General features: G+C 53.9%; 1 protein-coding gene across 1 annotated transcript in view; it reads left to right on the top strand.

Moving 5' to 3' along the window:
* atp8b2 (ATPase phospholipid transporting 8B2) overlaps positions 1 to 16,491 on the top strand; it is a 32,183-nt gene extending 15,692 nt beyond the window's left edge. The window contains exons 11-29 of the mRNA XM_088905342.1: positions 211 to 299; positions 455 to 651; positions 2,031 to 2,239; positions 3,016 to 3,059; positions 3,176 to 3,341; positions 3,593 to 3,781; positions 4,701 to 4,816; positions 5,630 to 5,794; positions 5,914 to 6,025; positions 6,305 to 6,410; positions 6,887 to 7,034; positions 7,307 to 7,490; positions 9,185 to 9,408; positions 9,527 to 9,610; positions 10,100 to 10,345; positions 11,021 to 11,159; positions 12,002 to 12,132; positions 12,996 to 13,394; positions 13,985 to 16,491. Of these exons, the coding sequence (XP_088761468.1) occupies positions 211 to 299; positions 455 to 651; positions 2,031 to 2,239; positions 3,016 to 3,059; positions 3,176 to 3,341; positions 3,593 to 3,781; positions 4,701 to 4,816; positions 5,630 to 5,794; positions 5,914 to 6,025; positions 6,305 to 6,410; positions 6,887 to 7,034; positions 7,307 to 7,490; positions 9,185 to 9,408; positions 9,527 to 9,610; positions 10,100 to 10,345; positions 11,021 to 11,159; positions 12,002 to 12,132; positions 12,996 to 13,394; positions 13,985 to 14,083 (3,047 nt within the window). The 3' untranslated portion in view covers positions 14,084 to 16,491. The remainder of the gene's footprint in view (positions 1 to 210; positions 300 to 454; positions 652 to 2,030; positions 2,240 to 3,015; positions 3,060 to 3,175; positions 3,342 to 3,592; positions 3,782 to 4,700; positions 4,817 to 5,629; positions 5,795 to 5,913; positions 6,026 to 6,304; positions 6,411 to 6,886; positions 7,035 to 7,306; positions 7,491 to 9,184; positions 9,409 to 9,526; positions 9,611 to 10,099; positions 10,346 to 11,020; positions 11,160 to 12,001; positions 12,133 to 12,995; positions 13,395 to 13,984) is intronic.
* The last annotated feature ends 2,943 nt before the right edge of the window (positions 16,492 to 19,434 follow it).

Here is a 19,434-nt window from a genome sequence, read left to right as displayed (position 1 = left end):
CCCTCTGCCTGTCCGTCCCTCTGTCTGAGGAACACAGAGCTGCTGGGGGCTGGTCATCTGCATACATACTGTCCCTTTACCTGTCTCACCCTCTGTCAGAAGAGCACAGCGATGCTACAGTGTGGACATCTTCACAGATCCTGTCTCCTCTGTCTCTCTCTCTCACTCTCTCCGAGAGCCTCACATCTCCACTGTCTCTCTTGCACTCAGGTCCTGACACCAAGCTGATGCAGAATAGTGGACGCACCAAGTTTAAGAGAACAAGTATCGACCGCCTGATGAACACACTGGTGCTCTGGGTACGAAATGTTCTGGGTTCAGTTCCTCTCACCATTCTATTCTTAAAACACCCCCTGAACCCTATATCTGTCACCTCCCTTTCCTTCAGTCATCACACACACTGTCCCCACTCTCACTCTTTCTCTTTCGATCCTTCCCTTCTCTCTGTCTGCAGATCTTTGGGTTCCTGGTGTGTATGGGAGTGATCCTGTCCATTGGGAACGCTGTGTGGGAGAAGGAGGTCGGCTCCCTGTTCCAGATCTATCTGCCCTGGGACCAGCCCATTGACAACTTCCTGTTCTCCGGCTTCCTGTCCTTCTGGTCCTACGTCATCATCCTGAACACCGTGGTGCCTATCTCGCTCTATGTCAGGTCAGAGAGAAGGCCTAGAAACCTGTACCTTTCTTCTCTAAAATCCCCACATAAAATACTGCGCTACCCTATAGGGAACCTGTACCTTTCTCCTCTAGAAACCCCACAAAAAATACTGCGCTACCCTATAGGGAACCTGTACCTTTCTCCTCTAGGAACCCCACAAAAAATACTGCGCTACCCTATAGGGAACCTGTACCTTTCTCCTCTAGGAACCCCAAAGATCACTTACAGATTCTGTATTTCCACCTAATAAAACAGGCTTCCCTCTTGTATCTGTCCTTACAGAACACCATTCCTAAAGTCCTCCTAAATAAACAGAAACTGTATCTATCCCTAATAAAATCCCTGTAACTTTACCTTAGGAAAAAATGTGACCATCCCCATTAAAAAAACTTCACCTATTCCATATAGAAAGTGTGTAACGCCATCCTGTATATACATATGTGCGTATATATGTATAAGTAAAACTTAAATTACAGCAATGGGAGGTTTCGCACTTGCCCTGTAGAAATACTGCACCTATAACCAATACAAACCCCCCACTTCATAGAAAAACTTCAACATCGTATCTGTGCCCTATAGGCACTCTGCTGCTTAGGTAAAACAGGAACCACCTCCATCTCAAGACACTGACTATCGTAACAGTGCCCTAAAGAAATGAGCACGCCTGCCTGTTAGTTTGAATTTGTCTGCTAGTCACGTTCCTTGTTTCCCTCCCTCCTGACTGGTTTATTGATTTTAATTACGATTGTTATTTTGTTTTTATTGTTGCATGGTTTCTTCAGCCCCAAACCCAACAGGTAAGCAATACCCCCCCCCCCCCCCCCCCCACACACACACACACTCAGACACCTCTGCCTCCCCCGAAACTGAACAGAGTCAAGAGAGTGGCTGAATAATTTCTCACTGACCGTGTTGTGCGTGTGTGCCAGTGTGCGGGACTCCTCCCAGTATGCGCCACCAGCCACGGGAATAAGTTTTTCCCCCCATACCTGGAGCAAGGCTTCCTAGTCGTTTCCACCCTCCTGCCACTTATTCCTGGAGCTGGCTGATTTCATCTGCGTTCCTCAGCGTTGCCTCTCCGAGTCTGGGTGAAGGCCGCGGCTATGGATGTACTGTGTGGTGGACCAGCGTGCCTCTGCTCTACCGTACCCACCGGTCCGGAGACGCTGCCGTTTCCAGGTTGTCGTAGTCGCCCCCGTCCCACTGTGATACATCTCTGTGAACCAGTTCATCAGCTCGGTGCCAGCCCCGCTAATTTCCCCCCCTCTCCCAGTCTCTCTCCCGTCTGTCTCTCCCCGCTCTCTGCTCCGTCCCCCCCACCTTCGGGCTTCTTATTCTGCTTTTCCCTTGTTCTCCCTGTTCTCCACGTACAGTGTGGAGGTGATCAGGCTTGGCCACAGCTACTTCATCAACTGGGACAGGAAGATGTACTGCCAGCGCCGGAACACGCCGGCAGAGGCCCGCACCACCACGCTGAACGAGGAGCTGGGCCAGGTGGAGTACATCTTCTCCGACAAGACCGGCACGCTCACGCAGAACATCATGACCTTCAACAAGTGCTCTATCAACGGCAAGGCCTACGGTGAGGCCCTCCCTGCACTGCACACAGCCATTTTGTGTAGCTACTACAGTACTACTGTAGTACTGCAGTCCTACAGTATTCCTGCATTATCACTGCAGCCACTGCCTGTAGCCTCTCAGTGTAACTACTACAGTATTCCTGCATTATCACTGCAGCCAGTGTCTATAGCCTCTCAGTGTAACTACTACAGTATTCCTGCATTATCACTGCAGCCAGTGTCTGTAGTCTCCCTGTGTAACTACTACAGTATTCCTGCATTATCACCGCTGCCACTGTCTAGTCTCTCTGTGTAACTACTACAGTATTCCTGCATTATCACCGCTGCCACTGTCTAGTCTCTCTGTGTAACTACTACAGTATTCCTGCATTATCACTGCAGCCAGTGTCTATAGCCTCTCAGTGTAACTACTACAGTATTCCTGCATTATCACTGCAGTCACTGCTGTGGTCTCTCAGTGTAACTACTACAGTATTCCTGCATTATCACTGCAGTCACTGCCTGTAGCCTCTCAGGGTAACTACTACAGTATTCCTGCATTATCACTGCAGTCACTGCTGTGGTCTCTCAGTGTAACTACTACAGTATTCCTGCATTATCACTGCAGTCACTGCCTGTAGCCTCTCAGGGTAACTACTACAGTATTCCTGCATTATCACTGCAGCCAGTGTCTGTAGTCTCCTTGTGTAACTACTACAGTATTCCTGCATTATCACTACAGCCAGTGTCTGTTGTCTACATGCACAACTGTAATTCTGACTCTGTCTTCTCCTGGCAGGTGAGGTGATTGACACTCTAGGGTCACAGCCCAAAATGACAACTGTAAGACCTTTTAAAATGACCATCTTCCTAATTTTATAGAATTTTTAATTTAGTAGTTCCAGCAGCAGTGACTTGACTTCTGCTTTTTCTTGCCCTCCCCCTCTATCCTACCCCAGAGAGCTGAGCCACTGGACTTTTCCTTCAACCCACTGGCCGACAGCAGGTTCTCGTTCTGTGACCAGAGCCTGCTGGAGGCGGTCAAGCTGGACGACCCGGCCACTCACGAGTTCTTCAGGCTGCTGTCGCTCTGCCACACAGTCATGGCTGAAGAGAAGAGTGAGGGTGAGCAGGGGAGACCGCTGTGCAAACTTCGGTGCTATCTGGGACCTCCCACTCCAAAATAAACAACTCATTGGTGGAAAATCTGACCAAAGCTTAAAGACAGCAGACAAAGTGATCCTGACCAAAGTATAGGTTCAATGACCATGTGACTGTCTGACATGATTGGGTATCAGGCTGGATTGGCTGACCAAGGGAGGACGGGCTCAGTCGTAATCTGTCCCATTTACTTCTGCGATCTCCTCTCTCTGCAGGAGAGCTACTGTACAAGGCCCAATCCCCAGATGAGGGCGCCCTGGTGACAGCCGCCCGGAACTTCGGGTTCGTGTTCCGCTCTCGCACGCCCGGCACCATCACCGTGCAGGAGCTGGGCCGGCCCGTCACCTACACCCTGCTGGCCATCCTGGACTTCAACAATATCCGCAAGAGAATGTCTGTCATCGGTACGGATCCTCCCCGCAATCTTCATCATCTCCATCATCATCGGCGCAGTTCTGCTGCTGCGGTTACTGCTAGAGCTGTTCCTCTTGCTGCTGCTGCTGCAGTTACTGCTAGAGCTGTTCCTCTTGCTGCTGCTGCTGCAGTTACTGCTAGAGCTGCTCCTCCTGCTGCTGCTGCAGTTACTGCTAGAGCTGTTCCTCCTGCTGCTGCTGCTGCAGTTACTGCTAGAGCTGTTCCTCCTTCTGCTGCTGCTGCAGTTACTGCTAGAGCTGTTCCTCCTGCTGCTGCTGCTGCAGTTACTGCTAAAGCTGTTCCTGCTGCTGCTGCTGCAGTTACTGCTAGAGCTGTTCCTCCTGCTGCTGCTGCTGCAGTTACTGCTGCTGCTGCAGTTACTGCTAGAGCTGCTGCTGCTGCTGCTGCAGTTACTGCTAGAGCTGTTCCTCCTGCTGCTGCTGCAGTTACTGCTAGAGCTGTTCCTCCTGCTGCTGCTGCAGTTACTGCTAGAGCTGTTCCTCCTGCTGCTGCTGCTGCAGTTACTGCTAAAGCTGTTCCTCCTGCTGCTGCTGCTGCAGTTACTGCTAGAGCTGTTCCTCCTGCTGCTGCTGCTGCTGCAGTTACTGCTGCTGCTGCAGTTACTGCTAGAGCTGCTGCTGCTGCTGCTGCAGTTACTGCTAGAGCTGTTCCTCCTGCTGCTGCTGCAGTTACTGCTAGAGCTGTTCCTCCTGCTGCTGCTGCTGCAGTTACTGCTAGAGCTGCCATTGCAGTTGTTACCATTCTTGCCATTTTCTGTGTAATTGCTAGTTCTTTCATAATTCTGGGTGTTCAGTTCTGCTGATATTATCTGTTTCCTTCTTTCTTCCTTGTCCATGTGTCTGGGTGCCTATGACTGTGTGTGCGCGTTGGTCCACTCGTCCCTGTTAGTGCGGAACCCCGAGGGCAGGATCAGGCTGTACTGTAAGGGTGCCGACACGCTGCTGTTTGAGAGACTGCACCCCTGTAACCAGGATCTGCTGAACATCACCTCCGACCACCTCAATGTGAGTCATCCCCAGAATGTGCTGACCTCTCTGCCACTACAGTCACCTCCAACCCCGCTGGGTGTGGGGATTTATGGGTACGATCAACACTGATCACCTCAGCCTCAGTCACTCTCTCTGTTTATTCACATCATAACATCACCACGGGGGTAGGATCTTACCCTGATCACCTTAATCTGAGTCTTCCCCAAAATTCATTAATTCAGTCACTGGGGTTGTAGTCTGAAAACATTGTATGTGGTACAAGGGAGCCACCTGGTGGTTGACTGCCGAAATGACATTCTTTCTCTCACATTGTTGTGTTTCCAAAGTAAAACTGATATTTTACAGTGGTTTCATAGATTGTTTACTGTTTAACTTGGTTTTATCCCTGTTGGGACAAAAAGACAGCGCCAAATATTTACATGCTTTCTCTCACCCTGTCCCTGTGTATTTCTCTGCTCCTTTCTGTCTCTCTCTCTCCCTGTCTATCTTTCTCTCTCTCTACCTCTCGCTGTTGCTGTTGCTGTCCCTGTGTGTCTGTCTCTACCTGTCCATCTCTCTATATCTCTCTGCCTCTCACTGTCGTGGTCTCTGTCCCCGTGTGTCTGTCTCTACCTGTCCCTCTCTCTACATCTCTCTGCCTCTCACTATCGCTGTCTCTGTCCCTGTGTGTCTGTCTCTACCTGTCCCTCTCTCTACATCTCTCTGCCTCTCACTGTCGCTGTCTCTGTGTGTCTGTCCCTACCTGTCCCTCTCTGCCTCTCACTGGCGCTGTGTCTGTCTGTCCTGTTTGGGTCCCTATCTCCCACCCCTGCCCACCCCTCGGAGCAGGAGTACGCTGTGGACGGGCTGCGCACCCTGGCGCTGGCGTACCGGGACCTGTCGGACCAGCAGTACGAGGAGTGGGCCCTGCGGCACCAGAGCGCCAGCAGGGCAGCCGACTGCCGTGAGGAGAGGCTGGCGGCCGTGTACGAGGACGTGGAGCAGGACATGATGGTAACGTCCCGCCGTTTCGCGCCCCCGTGTGCAGCATGTCCCCCGAGCCGTTCGTGTTGCCCTGCTGGTGTCGCCAGCACCACGTACGCGTCGGTGACCTGGTGTGCGTGTGTCCGCAGCTCCTGGGGGCCACGGCGATCGAGGACAAGCTGCAGGAGGGTGTCCCCGAGACCATCGCCATCCTCACTCTGGCCAACATCAAGATCTGGGTGCTGACGGGGGACAAGCAGGGTTAGTCCGACAAGCTTGATCTGTGTCGTGCACACACCCAGGCTGCACTCTACACACACTAATCACACTCACAGCTCCATCTCTCTCTCATCCTCCCCTTCATTTACGAGATTGATTTTTCAAATTGTCATCATCTTCCTCTTTCTCCCAACCCCTCTACATCACTTTCTCTCTTTCCTCCCTTCTTCCTTGGTCTCCATCATCTCTGCTCTCCTTTCCCTTGTCCCTCTGTCTCTCTGGTCCCTCTGTCTCAATGTGCTCTATCTCTCTCTCTCACAGAGACAGCAGTGAATATTGGATATTCGTGTAAGATGCTGACGGACGACATGAGCGAGGTGTTTATAATAAGTGGGCACACCGTGCAGAGCGTCAGGGAGGAGCTCAGGTACGGGAGACTGAGGGAAATTGAGAGTAAAACTGAGACTCTGATAAGAGATTCACTGCTACTGTCTGGGCAGTAAAGACCAGTACACTGATACTGGACTGAGAGAGAGGGACTTGGCTCTCCTGTCTGGGCAGTAAAGTCCAGTACACTGATACTGGACTGAGAGAGAGGGACTCAGCTCTAATGTCTGGGCAGTAAAGTCCAGTACACTGATACTGGACTGAGAGAGAGGGACTCAGTTCTACTGACTGGCCAGTAAAGTCCAGTACACTGATACTGGACTGAGAGAGAGGGACTCAGCTCTACTGTCTGGGCAGTAAAGTCCAGTACATCAATACTGCACTGAGACAGAGTCCAGTCCACTCACGCTGCACAGAGAGAGAGGGACTCAGCTCTGCTGTACCCTGCCTATGCCGTATTTCTAGAGGGATTCTGCCCTTGCAGGGCGCTATATAAACTGATCGGTCTCGTCCTAGGCGCGCCAGGGACCGGATGTTGGAGCTGGCTAGATCCATGGGGAACGGCTACAGCTGGCAGGAGAAAGGCAACCCACCCAGACCCCCCTCCACACTGCTGGACACCCTGCCTGGGGAGTACGCCCTGGTCATCAACGGGCACAGCCTGGTGAGGGGGAGGAGTGTGGGACAGAGCGAGAGAAATAGATGCTGAGCAAGGGGTGGAAGGGCGGAGGCAAGGAGAGGACTTGAGAGAGGGCCGGGACACAGGACAGGACAGATGGGGAATAAGTGTATTTTAAAGGTGTTTAGCCATTTGTGTTGGCTAACCTCTAACGTGTTGGATAACATGTTCTGTTCTTCTCCCCTCTTCCCCCTACTTCCTTTCTCTCTTTCCTCCTTTCTCCCTTCACCTTGGCCCCTCTATCCCATGTCCCGCAGGCCCACGCCCTGGAGGCCGATATGGAGCGGGAGTTTCTGGAGACGGCCTGCGCCTGCAAGGCTGTGATCTGCTGCCGGGTCACGCCCCTGCAGAAGGCCCTGGTGGTGGAGCTGATCAAGAGGCACAAGAAGGCCGTGACCCTGGCCATAGGGGACGGGGCCAATGACGTCAGCATGATCAAGAGTGAGTGAGGGAGGGAGAGAGAGGCATGACCTCGTCCACAGGGGAGAACATCAGTGTGGGGAGGGAGAGAGATCATGACCTTGTCCACGGGGGAGGACATCAGTGTGGGGAGGGAGAGAGAGGTCATGACCTTGTCCACAGGGGAGGACATCAGTGTAGGGAGGGAGAGAGAGGTTGTGACCTTGTCCACAGGGGAGGACATCAGTGTAGGGAGGGAGAGAGAGGCATGACCTGGTCCACAGGGGAGGACATCCGTGTGGGGAGGGAGAGAGAGATCATGACCTCGTCCACAGGGGAGGACATCGGTGTGGGGAGGGAGAGAGAGATCATGACCTTGTCCACAGGGGAGGACATGAGTGTAGGGAGGGAGAGAGAGGTCATGACCTTGTCCACAGGGGAGGACATCAGTTTAGGGAGGGAGAGGTTGTGACCTTGTCCACAGGGGAGGACATCAGTGTAGGGAGGGAGAGAGAGGTCATGACCTTTTCCACAGGGGAGGACATCAGTGTAGGGAGGGAGAAAGGTCATGACCTCATCCACAGGGGAGGACATCAGTGGAGGGAAGGAGAGAGAGGTTTTGACCTTGTCCACAGGGGAGGACATCAGTGTGGGGAGGGAGAGAGAGGTCATGACCTTGTCCATGGGGGAGGACATCAGTGTGGGGAGGGAGAGAAAGATCATGACCTTGTCAATAGAGGAGGACATCAGTGTAGGGAGGGAGAGAGAGGTCATGACCTGGTCCACAGGGGAGGACATCAGTGTAGGGAGGGAGAGAGGTCATGACCTTGTCCACAGGGGAGGACATCAGTGTGGGGAGGGAGAGAAAGATCATGACCTTGTCAAGAGAGGAGGACATCAGTGTAGGGAGGGAGAGAGAGGTCATGACCTTGTCAAGAGAGGAGGACATCAGTGTGGGGTGGGAGAGAGAGGTTGTGACCTTGTCCACAGGGGAGGACTTCAGTGTAGGGAGGGAGACAGAGGTCATGACCTTGTCCACAGGGGAGAAAGAGATTGAGAGAAGGTTGCAGACACAAAAAGTGACAAACTTATTCTTGCAAGAGAAGTGCGTTACAGAACTCTTTCGGTACGAGAACTAGGTTTCTAAACATTGCAACACCTTCGGTCTCTCACGCATTTCCCCGTCTGTCTTTCTCACGTTGAACCAAGCCAAAGCCTGGCCTTTGTTGTTGTTTTTTTGCCCAAACTCGGAGAGGAGCGGTCGTGTCCTTTTTTGCGCAACTCCCCGAAAGGGAAGCAACAGCATATCAAAAATACAAGCCATAATAAAAAACAGCGAGCAACGGTCATCTGAGATGGGTTGCGAAAAGGCCCGCGGTTTCGCTTCCTCTCTGTCTGCGGGGCGCAGCTCTGAGTCACGGGAAGTCCGGCAGCGCAGTGCTGGGCTGAGATTGCAGCACTGGATCACAGCAGCTGACATGACCTCTTCGACACAGGAGGCTCTCTCATCTGTCACATCTGTGAAGACACTCAGTCCAGCTCCTCTGTATCTTCACATGAACACTCCTTCATCATCATCATCAGAGCTGGAGAGTAACTGTAGAGACACTCAGTCCAGCTCCTCTATAACACCAGAGGATTGACCTCATCCACAGGGGAGGACATCAGTGACCTTTTTTTGATCTCATGACACCATCATGAGATCAAACTCTCTCTGTCCCATTCTCTCGCTGCAGCCGCCCACATTGGAGTGGGAATCAGTGGACAGGAGGGTATCCAGGCTGTGCTGGCCTCCGATTACTCCTTCTCGCAGTTTCGGTTCCTGCAGCGCCTCCTGCTGGTGCACGGCCGGTGGTCCTACCTGCGCATGTGCCGCTTCCTGTGTTACTTCTTCTACAAGAATTTCGCCTTCACCATGGTGCACTTCTGGTTCGGCTTCTTCTGCGGCTTCTCCGCACAGGTCAGAGGGCACACATGCACGCTAGTGCTTGCACGTAGCCAACATGCTGAGATGTTAGCACAAACTCAGACAGACAATGTCTCACTGTGTTAGTCAATGTGAACTCTGTCTCTCCTAGACGGTGTATGACCAGTACTTCATCACCCTGTATAACATCGTGTACACATCGCTCCCGGTGCTGGCCATGGGCATCTTCGACCAGGTGAGAGACTGCCATCACTAGCCCCTTACTGTCTCTCTCTGCCTCACCTCCAGAGAAGCACAGCCTGGAGTACTCTCATCTCTGTCATTCTCTGTCATTCTCTGTCAGGGCGTCCCAGAGCAGCCTAGTCTGCAGTACCCTCATCTCTGTCTCTCTCTGCCTCACCTCCAGAGAAGCGCAGCCTGGAGTACCCTCATCTCTGTCTCTCCCTGTCAGGACGTCCCATAGCAGCCTAGTCTGCAGTACCCTCATCTCTGTCTCTCTCTGCCTCACCTCCAGAGAAGCGCAGCCTGGAGTACTCTCATCTCTGTCTCTCTCTGTCAGGACGTCCCAGAGCAGTGCAGCCTGGAGTACCCTCATCTCTGTCTCTCTCTGTCAGGATGTCCCAGAGCACCGCAGCCTGGAGTACCCTCATCTCTGTCTCTCTCTGTCAGGACGTCCCAGAGCAGCGCAGCCTGGAGTACCCTCATCTCTGTCTCTCTCTGTCAGGACGTCCCAGAGCAGCGCAGCCTGGAGTACCCAAAGCTGTATGAACCTGGGCAGCTGAACCTGCTCTTCAACAAACGCGAGTTCTTCATCTGCATCGCCCAGGGCATCTACACCTCCATCGTCCTGTTCTTCGTGCCGTACGGCGTCTTCGCGGAGGCCACGCGGAGCGACGGCACGCCGCTGGCCGACTACCAGACCTTTGCCGTCACTGTGGCGACCTCCCTCGTCATCGTCGTGAGCGTGCAGGTGGGCGTGGCGCGAGGGTTACGTAGCAGGGATGGGGTCGGCAGCGGGGATGAGGTGGGTCGGAGTCCGGGGAAGACGAGCCTGACAAACACGCAGTCGCGAAGAGTAGAGGATCCATTCCGAGAGACGAACGCTGAAGCCGGTGTCCGCAGCAGACTGGCGATCACAGGGGACAGGAGGGGGTGATAATCACTGAGGAGGCACAGCAGTTAGTGGGTTGTCACACAAAACCTCTGCTACAGAGAAACATCGTAGCTCAGAGAGCAGAGCGCCGGCGCTGGACGATCCGAGACCAGGGTTCGAGATCCTCTGCAGCTCAGCAAATTTTTAATCGTGCATCACAGCAGGGTTAAAGTCAGAAGGCTCTTAGTAGTCCTGTTCAAAGAAAGCAATGCTGTGTGATGAAATATGGCCCACGTACAAACAGGGCCTCCTGGGACACATTCCCATGGGCAGCAGCGGTGCAGGGGCCTCTCTAGCCATTGCTGTCCGGCTCAGTGGTCAGTGTGGGATGTTAGATTGTAGTGGATGTAGCGCTGTGGGAGCGCGTGGTCCCGACTGTCTGTGCGCCGAATTTCCCCCTCCTGCTCGTCTCTTGCTGGGCTCGGAGCGCCAGGACTGGCCACAGGCCACAGGCACAGCGGCTGAGCTGGCTACTTGTGTGTCTTTGTGCAGATCGGGCTGGACACGGGCTACTGGACAGCCATCAACCATTTCTTCATCTGGGGCTCGCTGGGCACCTACTTCACCATCCTCTTCGCCATGCACAGCGAAACGCTCTTCTCCATCTTTCCCAACCAGTTCAGGTTTGCAGGTGAGACACTGGGAGAGCTGGGAATACGCACTCTCGCTCACCTGTTTCAGCAGGTGTTGAATCAGTAGGGGCTCATCAGTTTCTCCTCAGTTACTTGCCTGTGATGCACCCTGTGGTGCTCACCGAGACTCCCTGCGCCAGTGTGTTACTCCTGGTGTGTGCAGGTGTGTTATTTTTGGACTGTATGTAGGAGTTGAGTTTGTATGCGTTACCTGTTGTGGGTAGCGTAACGATCGATCATCTTATAGGTGGGTTTCAGGGCAACAGACAACAGACAAAACAAGTACTTTTATTTATATAGTATCTTCAAAACATGAAATAAAACCAGGCAAAGCCTCTATGAGCATCCCTATCATTAATTGGGTAGCTGAGCTGAGAAAGAAACACCTATCACACAGACTTCCAGTCCATCACAGGGTTTCCTGTTCTCTTTCCAGTCCAGGTTTCTCGCTCTTCCTCTTTCCTCTCCAGGGTTTTGGGATAGCTCCAGACAGTTTTAGCAACTGGTCAGGGCAGTTGCTCAGGGGATGGCAGGGCGTTCCCCAAAGCATTCTGGGGAATGTAGTTCAGGCCAGAACTGCTGTCCGTGCTGTTCTGCTCTAGAATGTGCTCTTGACAGGTAATGGGGATCCCCTCCACCACCACCAGTGTGTGGCCCCGACAAGATGATGCGCCAGTCCGCTCCCCACACACCAGCTCTCAGAGGGGAAGACAGCAGAGTGATGAAGCCAGTTCAGAGATTAGGAGGTCTTGATTTGTGAAGGCCAATGGGAAATGTGGCCAGGACGCCGGGGTGACCTTGGGGTAACACGTTCTTTGCTGCTGTGTGTGTGCTGCCACAGGGGCTGCCCAGTCCACGCTCTCCCAGCCGGCGGTCTGGCTGACCATGGCTCTGTCCACTGTGGTGTGCATCATCCCCGTGGTGGCCTTCCGCTTCCTCAAGCTGGACCTCAAGCCACAGCTGTCCGACACGGTGAGACCGGGGGGCCTGGGGACCACTGGAGTAGGGGTTCTCAACCAGTGGGGCGCACCCTCTTAGGGGGGCACATAAGGATCCAAAGAGGGGTGCATGAGCTTTTTATATATACAGCTAATTCGGCATACACGCTGGATTTTACTTGACAACAAGGCGACGTTTTTTATAGCAATGTATAAATAGAAACGCAAGACCCACCTTCTAATTCAGCTGCTCCCGATATGCTGTTTGTGCTGTGCTTCAGTCTTTGGCTTGTATTTGCTACTGACCGCCAGATTCTTCTAAAAACAAAACTCCTTCCGCCCTTTCCGATGAGCACAAATTAGCACCGATGAAAGCGCTCCGTCTTCTGCCGAGCCGGGAATTTCAAAACCCGTGGGAACGGTGCGGCGGCAGAGCTCACGTCGATAGCGCCCGAGTCGCGCTCTTGAGCGAAGTAAGCGGAAGTGAATCTGGGCCAGGCGCCCTTCGCTGTGTGCCACTGGCTTTCGAAGCCAAAGTTTTTATCACGGATGGATCGAAGATTAAGGTCACAGCCAGCAGCTGAAATTAAATCATCTTTTAAAAACATGTATAAATAACACGGCTAGCCTGTACCTTAAAATGTAAACTACTATGTATGCAAAGTACTACTTTTTATATGTCTGGATTTATGTATTCAGTATATTTATTTAATAATATGAAAAACATTAGCATTATAATGCTTAATACTTAATACTTCAGCCTTACTGTACACCAAGAGGGGGCCCTGTGGTTTTGGGTTAACTGAGGGGACACTGTGTTTTGAAGTGGAAGAGAGGAGGGGGACAGGGGGGAGCCAGTGCAGTGACCCCCCCTTCTCTCTCCCCACCCTCCCCCAGGTGCGCTACACCCAGCTTGTGCGGAAGAAGCAGAAGCCGAGATCAGGGACCCGGGGCACCCTGGGGCGCATGGGCCGCGGCGGCTCGCGGAGGTCGGGCTACGCCTTCGCCCACCAGGAGGGCTTCGGCGAGCTCATCACCTCCGGCAAGAACATGCGGCTCAGCTCGCTGGCGCTGTCCAGCTTCGCCACGCGGCACAGCGCCAGCTGGATCGACACCCTGCGCAAGAAGAGGTCGGCCGCCAGCGGAGGGGAGAGCCCCAGCCCGGCCTCGCAGGAGCCCCCTGAAGAGGGGGCCCCCACGCCACCCCTGCCTGAGCACAGCGCCTCGGTCACCCCTGCCAGGAGCCCGGCTTGCGAGGGGCTGAGCTGGGGCAGCATGGGATTGGTTGCTGTACAGGTCAGTGTGCCCACTGTCCCCACAGGACAGGACAGGGCAGAATGCCCACTGTCTCCCCAAGACAGGAAAGAACAGGGTAGCATGCCCACTGTCCCCCCAGGACAGGAAAGAACAGGGCAGTGTGCCCACTGTCTCGACAGGACAGGGCAGGGCAGTGTGCCCACTGTCTCCCCAAGACAGGAAAGGTACAGGGCAGCGTGCCCACTGTCCCCCCAGGACAGGACAGGACAGGGCAGTGTGCCCACTGTCTCCCCAGGACAGGGCAGGCCAGGGCAGTGTGCCCACTGTCTCCCCAGGACAGGACAGGGCAGGGCAGTGTGCCCACTGTCTCCCCAGGACAGGACAGGGCAGGGCAGTGTGCCTACTGTCCCCCCAGGACAGGGCAGGGCAGTGTGCCCACTGTCTCCCCAGGACAGGATAGGGCAGGGCAGTGTGCCCACTGTCCCCCCAGGACAGGACAGGACAGGGCAGGGCAGTGTGCCCACTGTCCCCCCAGGGCACGACAGGGCAGTGTGCTTATTTTTTCCTTTCCCCTCATAGGTCAGTGCACCTCTTAATCCGGCTTTCCTTGTTCTCTCTCTGCCCACTAGGAGGCGCTGTTTGGCTGGAGAGGTACGGCAGCACGGATCAGTGGCGCCAGCAGCCCAGGACCCCCACCGATCACAGAGGAGCCCTCCCTCTCCGAGTGAGGCAGTGAGGAGGAGGAGGGGGGTGGGGGGCGCTGAAGCTGCGCGTCACGCCGCTCGGTGCTCCTCCTGTCCACCGCGCAGTGAGCTGTGTCTGTGAGCCTCCCGCGCTGGAGCCTGTCCTCTCGCCCACCACAGAGGAGAGGAGGCAGGGAGAGAGCAGCCGAGGGGTTCGCTAGCGCAGAGACAGCGCAGGGCACAGGGCCCCCAGTCCAGGCCAGCCTGCGGCTCCCTGTGTTCGCACCTGCAACCGTCCTCTCACACCGGAGCCTTCTCCAGCAGCCCCCCACGCCCCGGCACAGGACACCCACACACCGGAGTGACGGAGGGCAGAGCGCGAGACTGGATGCCATGATGTCGCCGCAGGGCCCATCTGCAGCACGGGGGATCGTCTGGGAAAGTTCCCCATCTCCTCAGGGCAGCTTGGAGTGCAAAACACTGAGCTTCTGCTGTGAAGGGTTGTCTCTTGTGGGCTCATGTCTGAGAACACAGCGGGATTTGAGATGAAGCTGTGGCTGCAGCTTGAGGTCTTCGATCTGTACCCCCAAAACTGGGGCTGGTGACTCTGGGTTCCTCTGCTCCTGTCTTGTGTAAATAGCAGGTTTCTCCGGACAGCGTGAATTAATCCGAGCTTCGGGACACAAACAGCTGCACTGCGCGCTCTCCCTGTCTCTCGTCTTATCTGTCTTTGACCGGCTATATATCCACAAGTGGTACCAGCAGTGCAAAATGCGCTGTTCTGCACTTTGCCTCATGCAGTCAGCAGTTACTGAGCAAGACCACCCAGGAGCAATAAAACGTCAACACCTTTTTCCATCCGTCTGTCCTGCCTCTGTCTCTGTCCCCCTCTTCCTCTTGTTGTCCCTGCCTCTGTTTCTCTCACTCCTCTCCTGTCTGTCTGGCCCTGTCTGTCTCTCTCACTCCTCTCCTCTCCTGTCTGTCTGGTCCTGTCTCTGTCTCTCTCACTCCTCTCCTCTCCTGTCTGTCTGGTCTTGTCTCTGTCTCTCTCACTCCTCTCCTGTCTGTCTGGCCCTGTCTCTGTCTCTCTCACTCCTCTCCTCTCCTGTCTGTCTGGCCCTGTCTCTCTCTCTCTCACTCCTCTCCTCTCCTGTCTGTCTGGCCCTGTCTCTGTCTCTCTCACTCCTCTCCTCTCCTGTCTGTCTGGCCCTGTCTCTCTCTCTCTCACTCCTCTCCTCTCCTGTCTGTCTGTCCCTGTCTCTCTCTCTCTCACTCCTCTCCTCTCCTGTCTGTCTGTCCCTGTCTCTCTCTCTCACTTCTCTCCTCTCCTGTCTGTCTGTCCCTGCCTCTCTGTCTGTCTCCATCCCTCTCCGTATCTGTTTCTCTCACTGTCCCTGCCTCTCTCTCTCTCTCACTCCATCCCTCTCTCTCTGTCTCTCACTCCGTCCCTCTCTTTCACTGTTTCTCACTAGAGGAGACACCACAGCAGAATGTTGCCCAACATGGCTCTTTCTATCTCACATTTTATTTTTGTATGAATTTCTATTTTTCGGGATGGGTGTTTCTTCACTCTGACAAGCACAGAAAAAAACTTTGCGTGTGGAGATCTATATCTATATGTAAAAGGTGTCTGTACACTTGCAACTCAAACAGAGAGGGTGAGAAATACAGTGCCCACCTCTTGTAAATATGTGTCTTTGATCTCATTAGGGCAGCCAGACAGAAGAAGATGAATCGATCGATCGATTGATTGATTTACTGATTAATGAATGAAACTGTCGCACGGTAAGAGTGTGGCCTGCACTTCAGCTTGGGGGAGGGAGGCAGGGGTGGGGACTGGGCATCGCTGGGAAGGATGGGAATCTTCCTCTCCGGAGGACGGGAGAGCGTGAGAGGCCCTCCACCCGCGGCAGTGGCGAGTGTCGGAGTGCGCTACGGTTCTCAGTGAGAACGCGGCACAGGAACGCCCACGCCTCACGCGTCCGCACCATATTGGTGTACTGGGGCTGGGCTGGAGCAGAAGGCAGCGAACTGGGCTGGAATGGAGTACTGTACTGGTCTCAGTGGTCCCAGCGTGGCCTGAGGCTATAATGGAACATAGGGTCAAAGGATGAGATAAAAGCTTTGTTTTTTGGGGAGGTGGGAGGGCCGGCAGGGCCAGAATTTCTGTACTGTGGTTCCAGCAGCAGGACCACTGACTGCTGGTGAAGAACTGTCAACCCCGATGATTGATTGGTTTGCTTTTCGTTGCTCGCTTCGTCAAAGGACTCATTAACGAACTCGTTGGATAAAACTTGTTAAGGAGACCGAGAACCTCGTCAAGCATCTCTGTGCCCGAGTTTTGACTCTGAAATGTTGTAGCTGAGGCCCCAGGGTGCTGAGCTGAGGGGTCAGTGAAAGGCCAAGATCAATAAATAAGCCCATGAGCCTTTCTCACGGGAGGGAGACACCGATTGTCCGTCTGCCTGTGCTCTTTGCTGATGCTGCTCCTTGAGTTCGTCTCCCGAGACGTGTGCCGAGTCCGCAGATCGTCACGGTTACTGACTTCATGGGTATCTGTGTCTGTGTGTGTGTCAGTGGGCTGGTGTCACAGTGTGTGTCAGTGTCCTGGTGTCAGTGTGTTTGTCAGTGCGCCGGTGTCTGTGTGTGTGTCTCAGTGTCCTGGTGTCTGTGTGTGTGTCAGTGTCCTGGTGTCTGTGTGTGTGTCAGTGTCCTGGTGTCAGTGTGTTTGTCAGTGCGCTGGTGTCTGTGTGTGTGTCTCAGTGTCCTGGTGTCTGTGTGTGTCTCAGTGTCCTGGTGTCTGTGTGTGTGTCAGTGTCCTGGTGTCAGTGTGTTTGTCAGTGCGCTGGTGTCTGTGTGTGTGTCTCAGTGTCCTGGTGTCAGTGTGTGTGTCTCAGTGTCCTGGTGTCAGTGTGTGTGTCAGTGTCAGTGCGTGTTTATACCCCTGTCTGTGCGTGTACATGTGTGTGTTTGTTGGGAAAGGTGGACTTTACTCAAGTTGTGCTCGACTGAGTCAGTCTGAATGTGCTGAAACAGCAGAGATACAGCAAAACAAAAAACAGAGAAGGAAGAGGAGAGAGAGCAAACAGCTGCCCACTGGGCCCAGCTCCTCTTCTCTGCTTCCCTCCTTGCACCATGGGCACAGGTCAGGAGCCAACACCCGCCCAGCAGGGGGTGATCTGCGAGAGAGAAGATGCGTGCACTGCAGTCAGTGTGAGATCAACAGCAGAGGAAACGTGCCCACAGAGACAGGGACGCCTGACAGACAGACGCTGGGGACACCCCCTATAATGTAAATCAGGTACAGTATTTTTGCTGAGCTGAGTTTTAAATGTAGAAGTGCTGACAACATGTGTTCTGGCTTCACTGTCACCTCCTGTATGGAGTTTTTATTTTGGCGGAGTAGAGAGGTGCCCAGAAATGTAAGGGGGAGACAATCAGGTGCCGACAAAGACAGGAGTATGAACATGTGTCTGAGCTCTCATGCCCTTGATCTTAATTTCGAGAGGATGTCAAATCATCTGTTTTTTTTCCAGGAACTGAACAGTTCATTGACTTGTATGCTCTTGCAAGCTTTGTGGCCTGCTGATGTGTTTAAATACAGGGCTCCAGTGCAGATGGATTTATATACAGGGTTGTGTGTTTAAATATGGGGCTCCAGTGCAGATGTGTTTAAATACAGAGCTCTGCTGCAGACGTGTTTAAACAGTGGGCTCCAGTGCAGTTAATCAGCTTGTTCCCACAACTGTTCAGTGACGACTGCACAGAGGAGCAGGGGTGTGCAGGCTGCACACTTCTATGGTGCCACCCAACTCCCCCAGTGTGTCCTGGCACTGACCCTGTGTTGAACACACAGTTCACCCTAGATTAAAAATGATTGGACAGACAGACACTGCAGTCCCTGAGGGCCTGGGGTCAGTGCCTTTCTTATCCCGATAACGACATGCGGTCTCTCCCCAACGGCCTTTGGGTATGCTCAGTGTTTGGATCCGTATCTCTCGCGGTCCGAGACTAAAGAGGTGCAGTTCCTCTAACGAGCTCTTCAGGTGTGCGACCATGGCCCCTGGACTCCTCCATCCGCCCTGGTGGCAGGGCCGAGGGGTGAGAGGAGTTTGGAGAGTCAGTGCGTTGAGCTGTAGCTGCGGTGGGCCACTTCCTGTTGCATATGGGGTCTCTGCTGTGGTTTGAGATCTGCTGCCACTGGCGTCGGCAGCAGCTCTGAAGAATTATGGCAGGAATTATGGGCCTTTTCAGAGTGACAGGTGAGAGAGCATTCCTTTCAGCCCACTGTGCCCATCCGATTCTCTTTTAGTCCCATAACCAGTACAGGTCACACTGGGAACAGAGCCCATTACTTTCACATACTGGGAACAAACCCTAACTCGACTGTAGGCTTACAGTGTGACCCAGACTGGACCAGTGATCTCTGGACTGTAGGGTTACAGTGCGACCCAGACTGGACCAGTGATCTCTGGACTGTAGGGTTACAGTGTGACCCAGACTGGACCAGTGATCTCTGGACTGTAGGGTTACAGTGTGACCCAGACTGGACCAGTGATCTCTGGACTGTAGAGTTCAGTCTACACTCTGATCGAGAGCCTGTACTGATTCAGCCAGTCGGGGCTCCTCCACCTACTCACCCAAGCAGAACCCCTGTAGGGCCAAAAATATTACTTCAGCCTTTTTCCGGCAGAGGGAGCCCTAAACACCGGCCGGTATACGGGGGGAGGGGGGGGGCCGGAGCGCTGCAGTACAGGCCGGGGGCGCACCTGCCGCCGGGGAGAAGCCCAGGAGCTTCAGGCGTCGGTGTCCGTGTCCGTGTCGACCTTAAAAAATCGCCCAGAACGCTCAGCCGATATCAGCCCAGCTAAACCCCAGATTGTTTCGTCGTGGAAACCTCTTTACGGAAGAAGATCGAGCGCTCAGTGAGCGGAGCGACTCCAAACCCCTCGCCTACTTTCTCTTGATTTCGTTTTAGTGGCTTCATTGATCTCCTCTTCTCCAGCCGGCGGAAGAAAGGGCTTTGTCTGTTTGTTCTTTTTTGCGTTTCTGCGGTGTCCTGGGAGTTCAGGTCCTACAATTATCAACCCGCTGTAAACCCTGGATTTCTACCGAGCCGCGAGAGTTGATCATTAACTCTGAGTTCCACATGCCAGAGGCTCCTTCCCCCCTCGCGTCCGCAGCTTTGTAATTACTGCGCGATATTACAGGAAGACTTCACCGGCACTTTCCCGGCTTCTGTCGTTAAAACAGCAGGTGGAATCGGGGCGACTCAGAATCGCCCGTCTCCGGCAAAACGCCCCCCCTCCAAGACCCCAAGACCAAGTCTATCGTGGGAGGAAACCGGGGCAAGAGCTAGGGAAACGTGCGAGCTCCACACACAGTTTTCCCGCGGC

This window comes from Atractosteus spatula, chromosome 25 (assembly GCF_055471065.1).
Source record: "Atractosteus spatula isolate fAtrSpa1 chromosome 25, fAtrSpa1.hap1, whole genome shotgun sequence".
In the NCBI taxonomy this organism is placed as follows: domain Eukaryota; kingdom Metazoa; phylum Chordata; class Actinopteri; order Semionotiformes; family Lepisosteidae; genus Atractosteus; species Atractosteus spatula.
The sequence above is the reverse complement of the archived record's forward strand: the minus strand, read 5'-3'. Positions and strand labels throughout refer to the sequence as shown.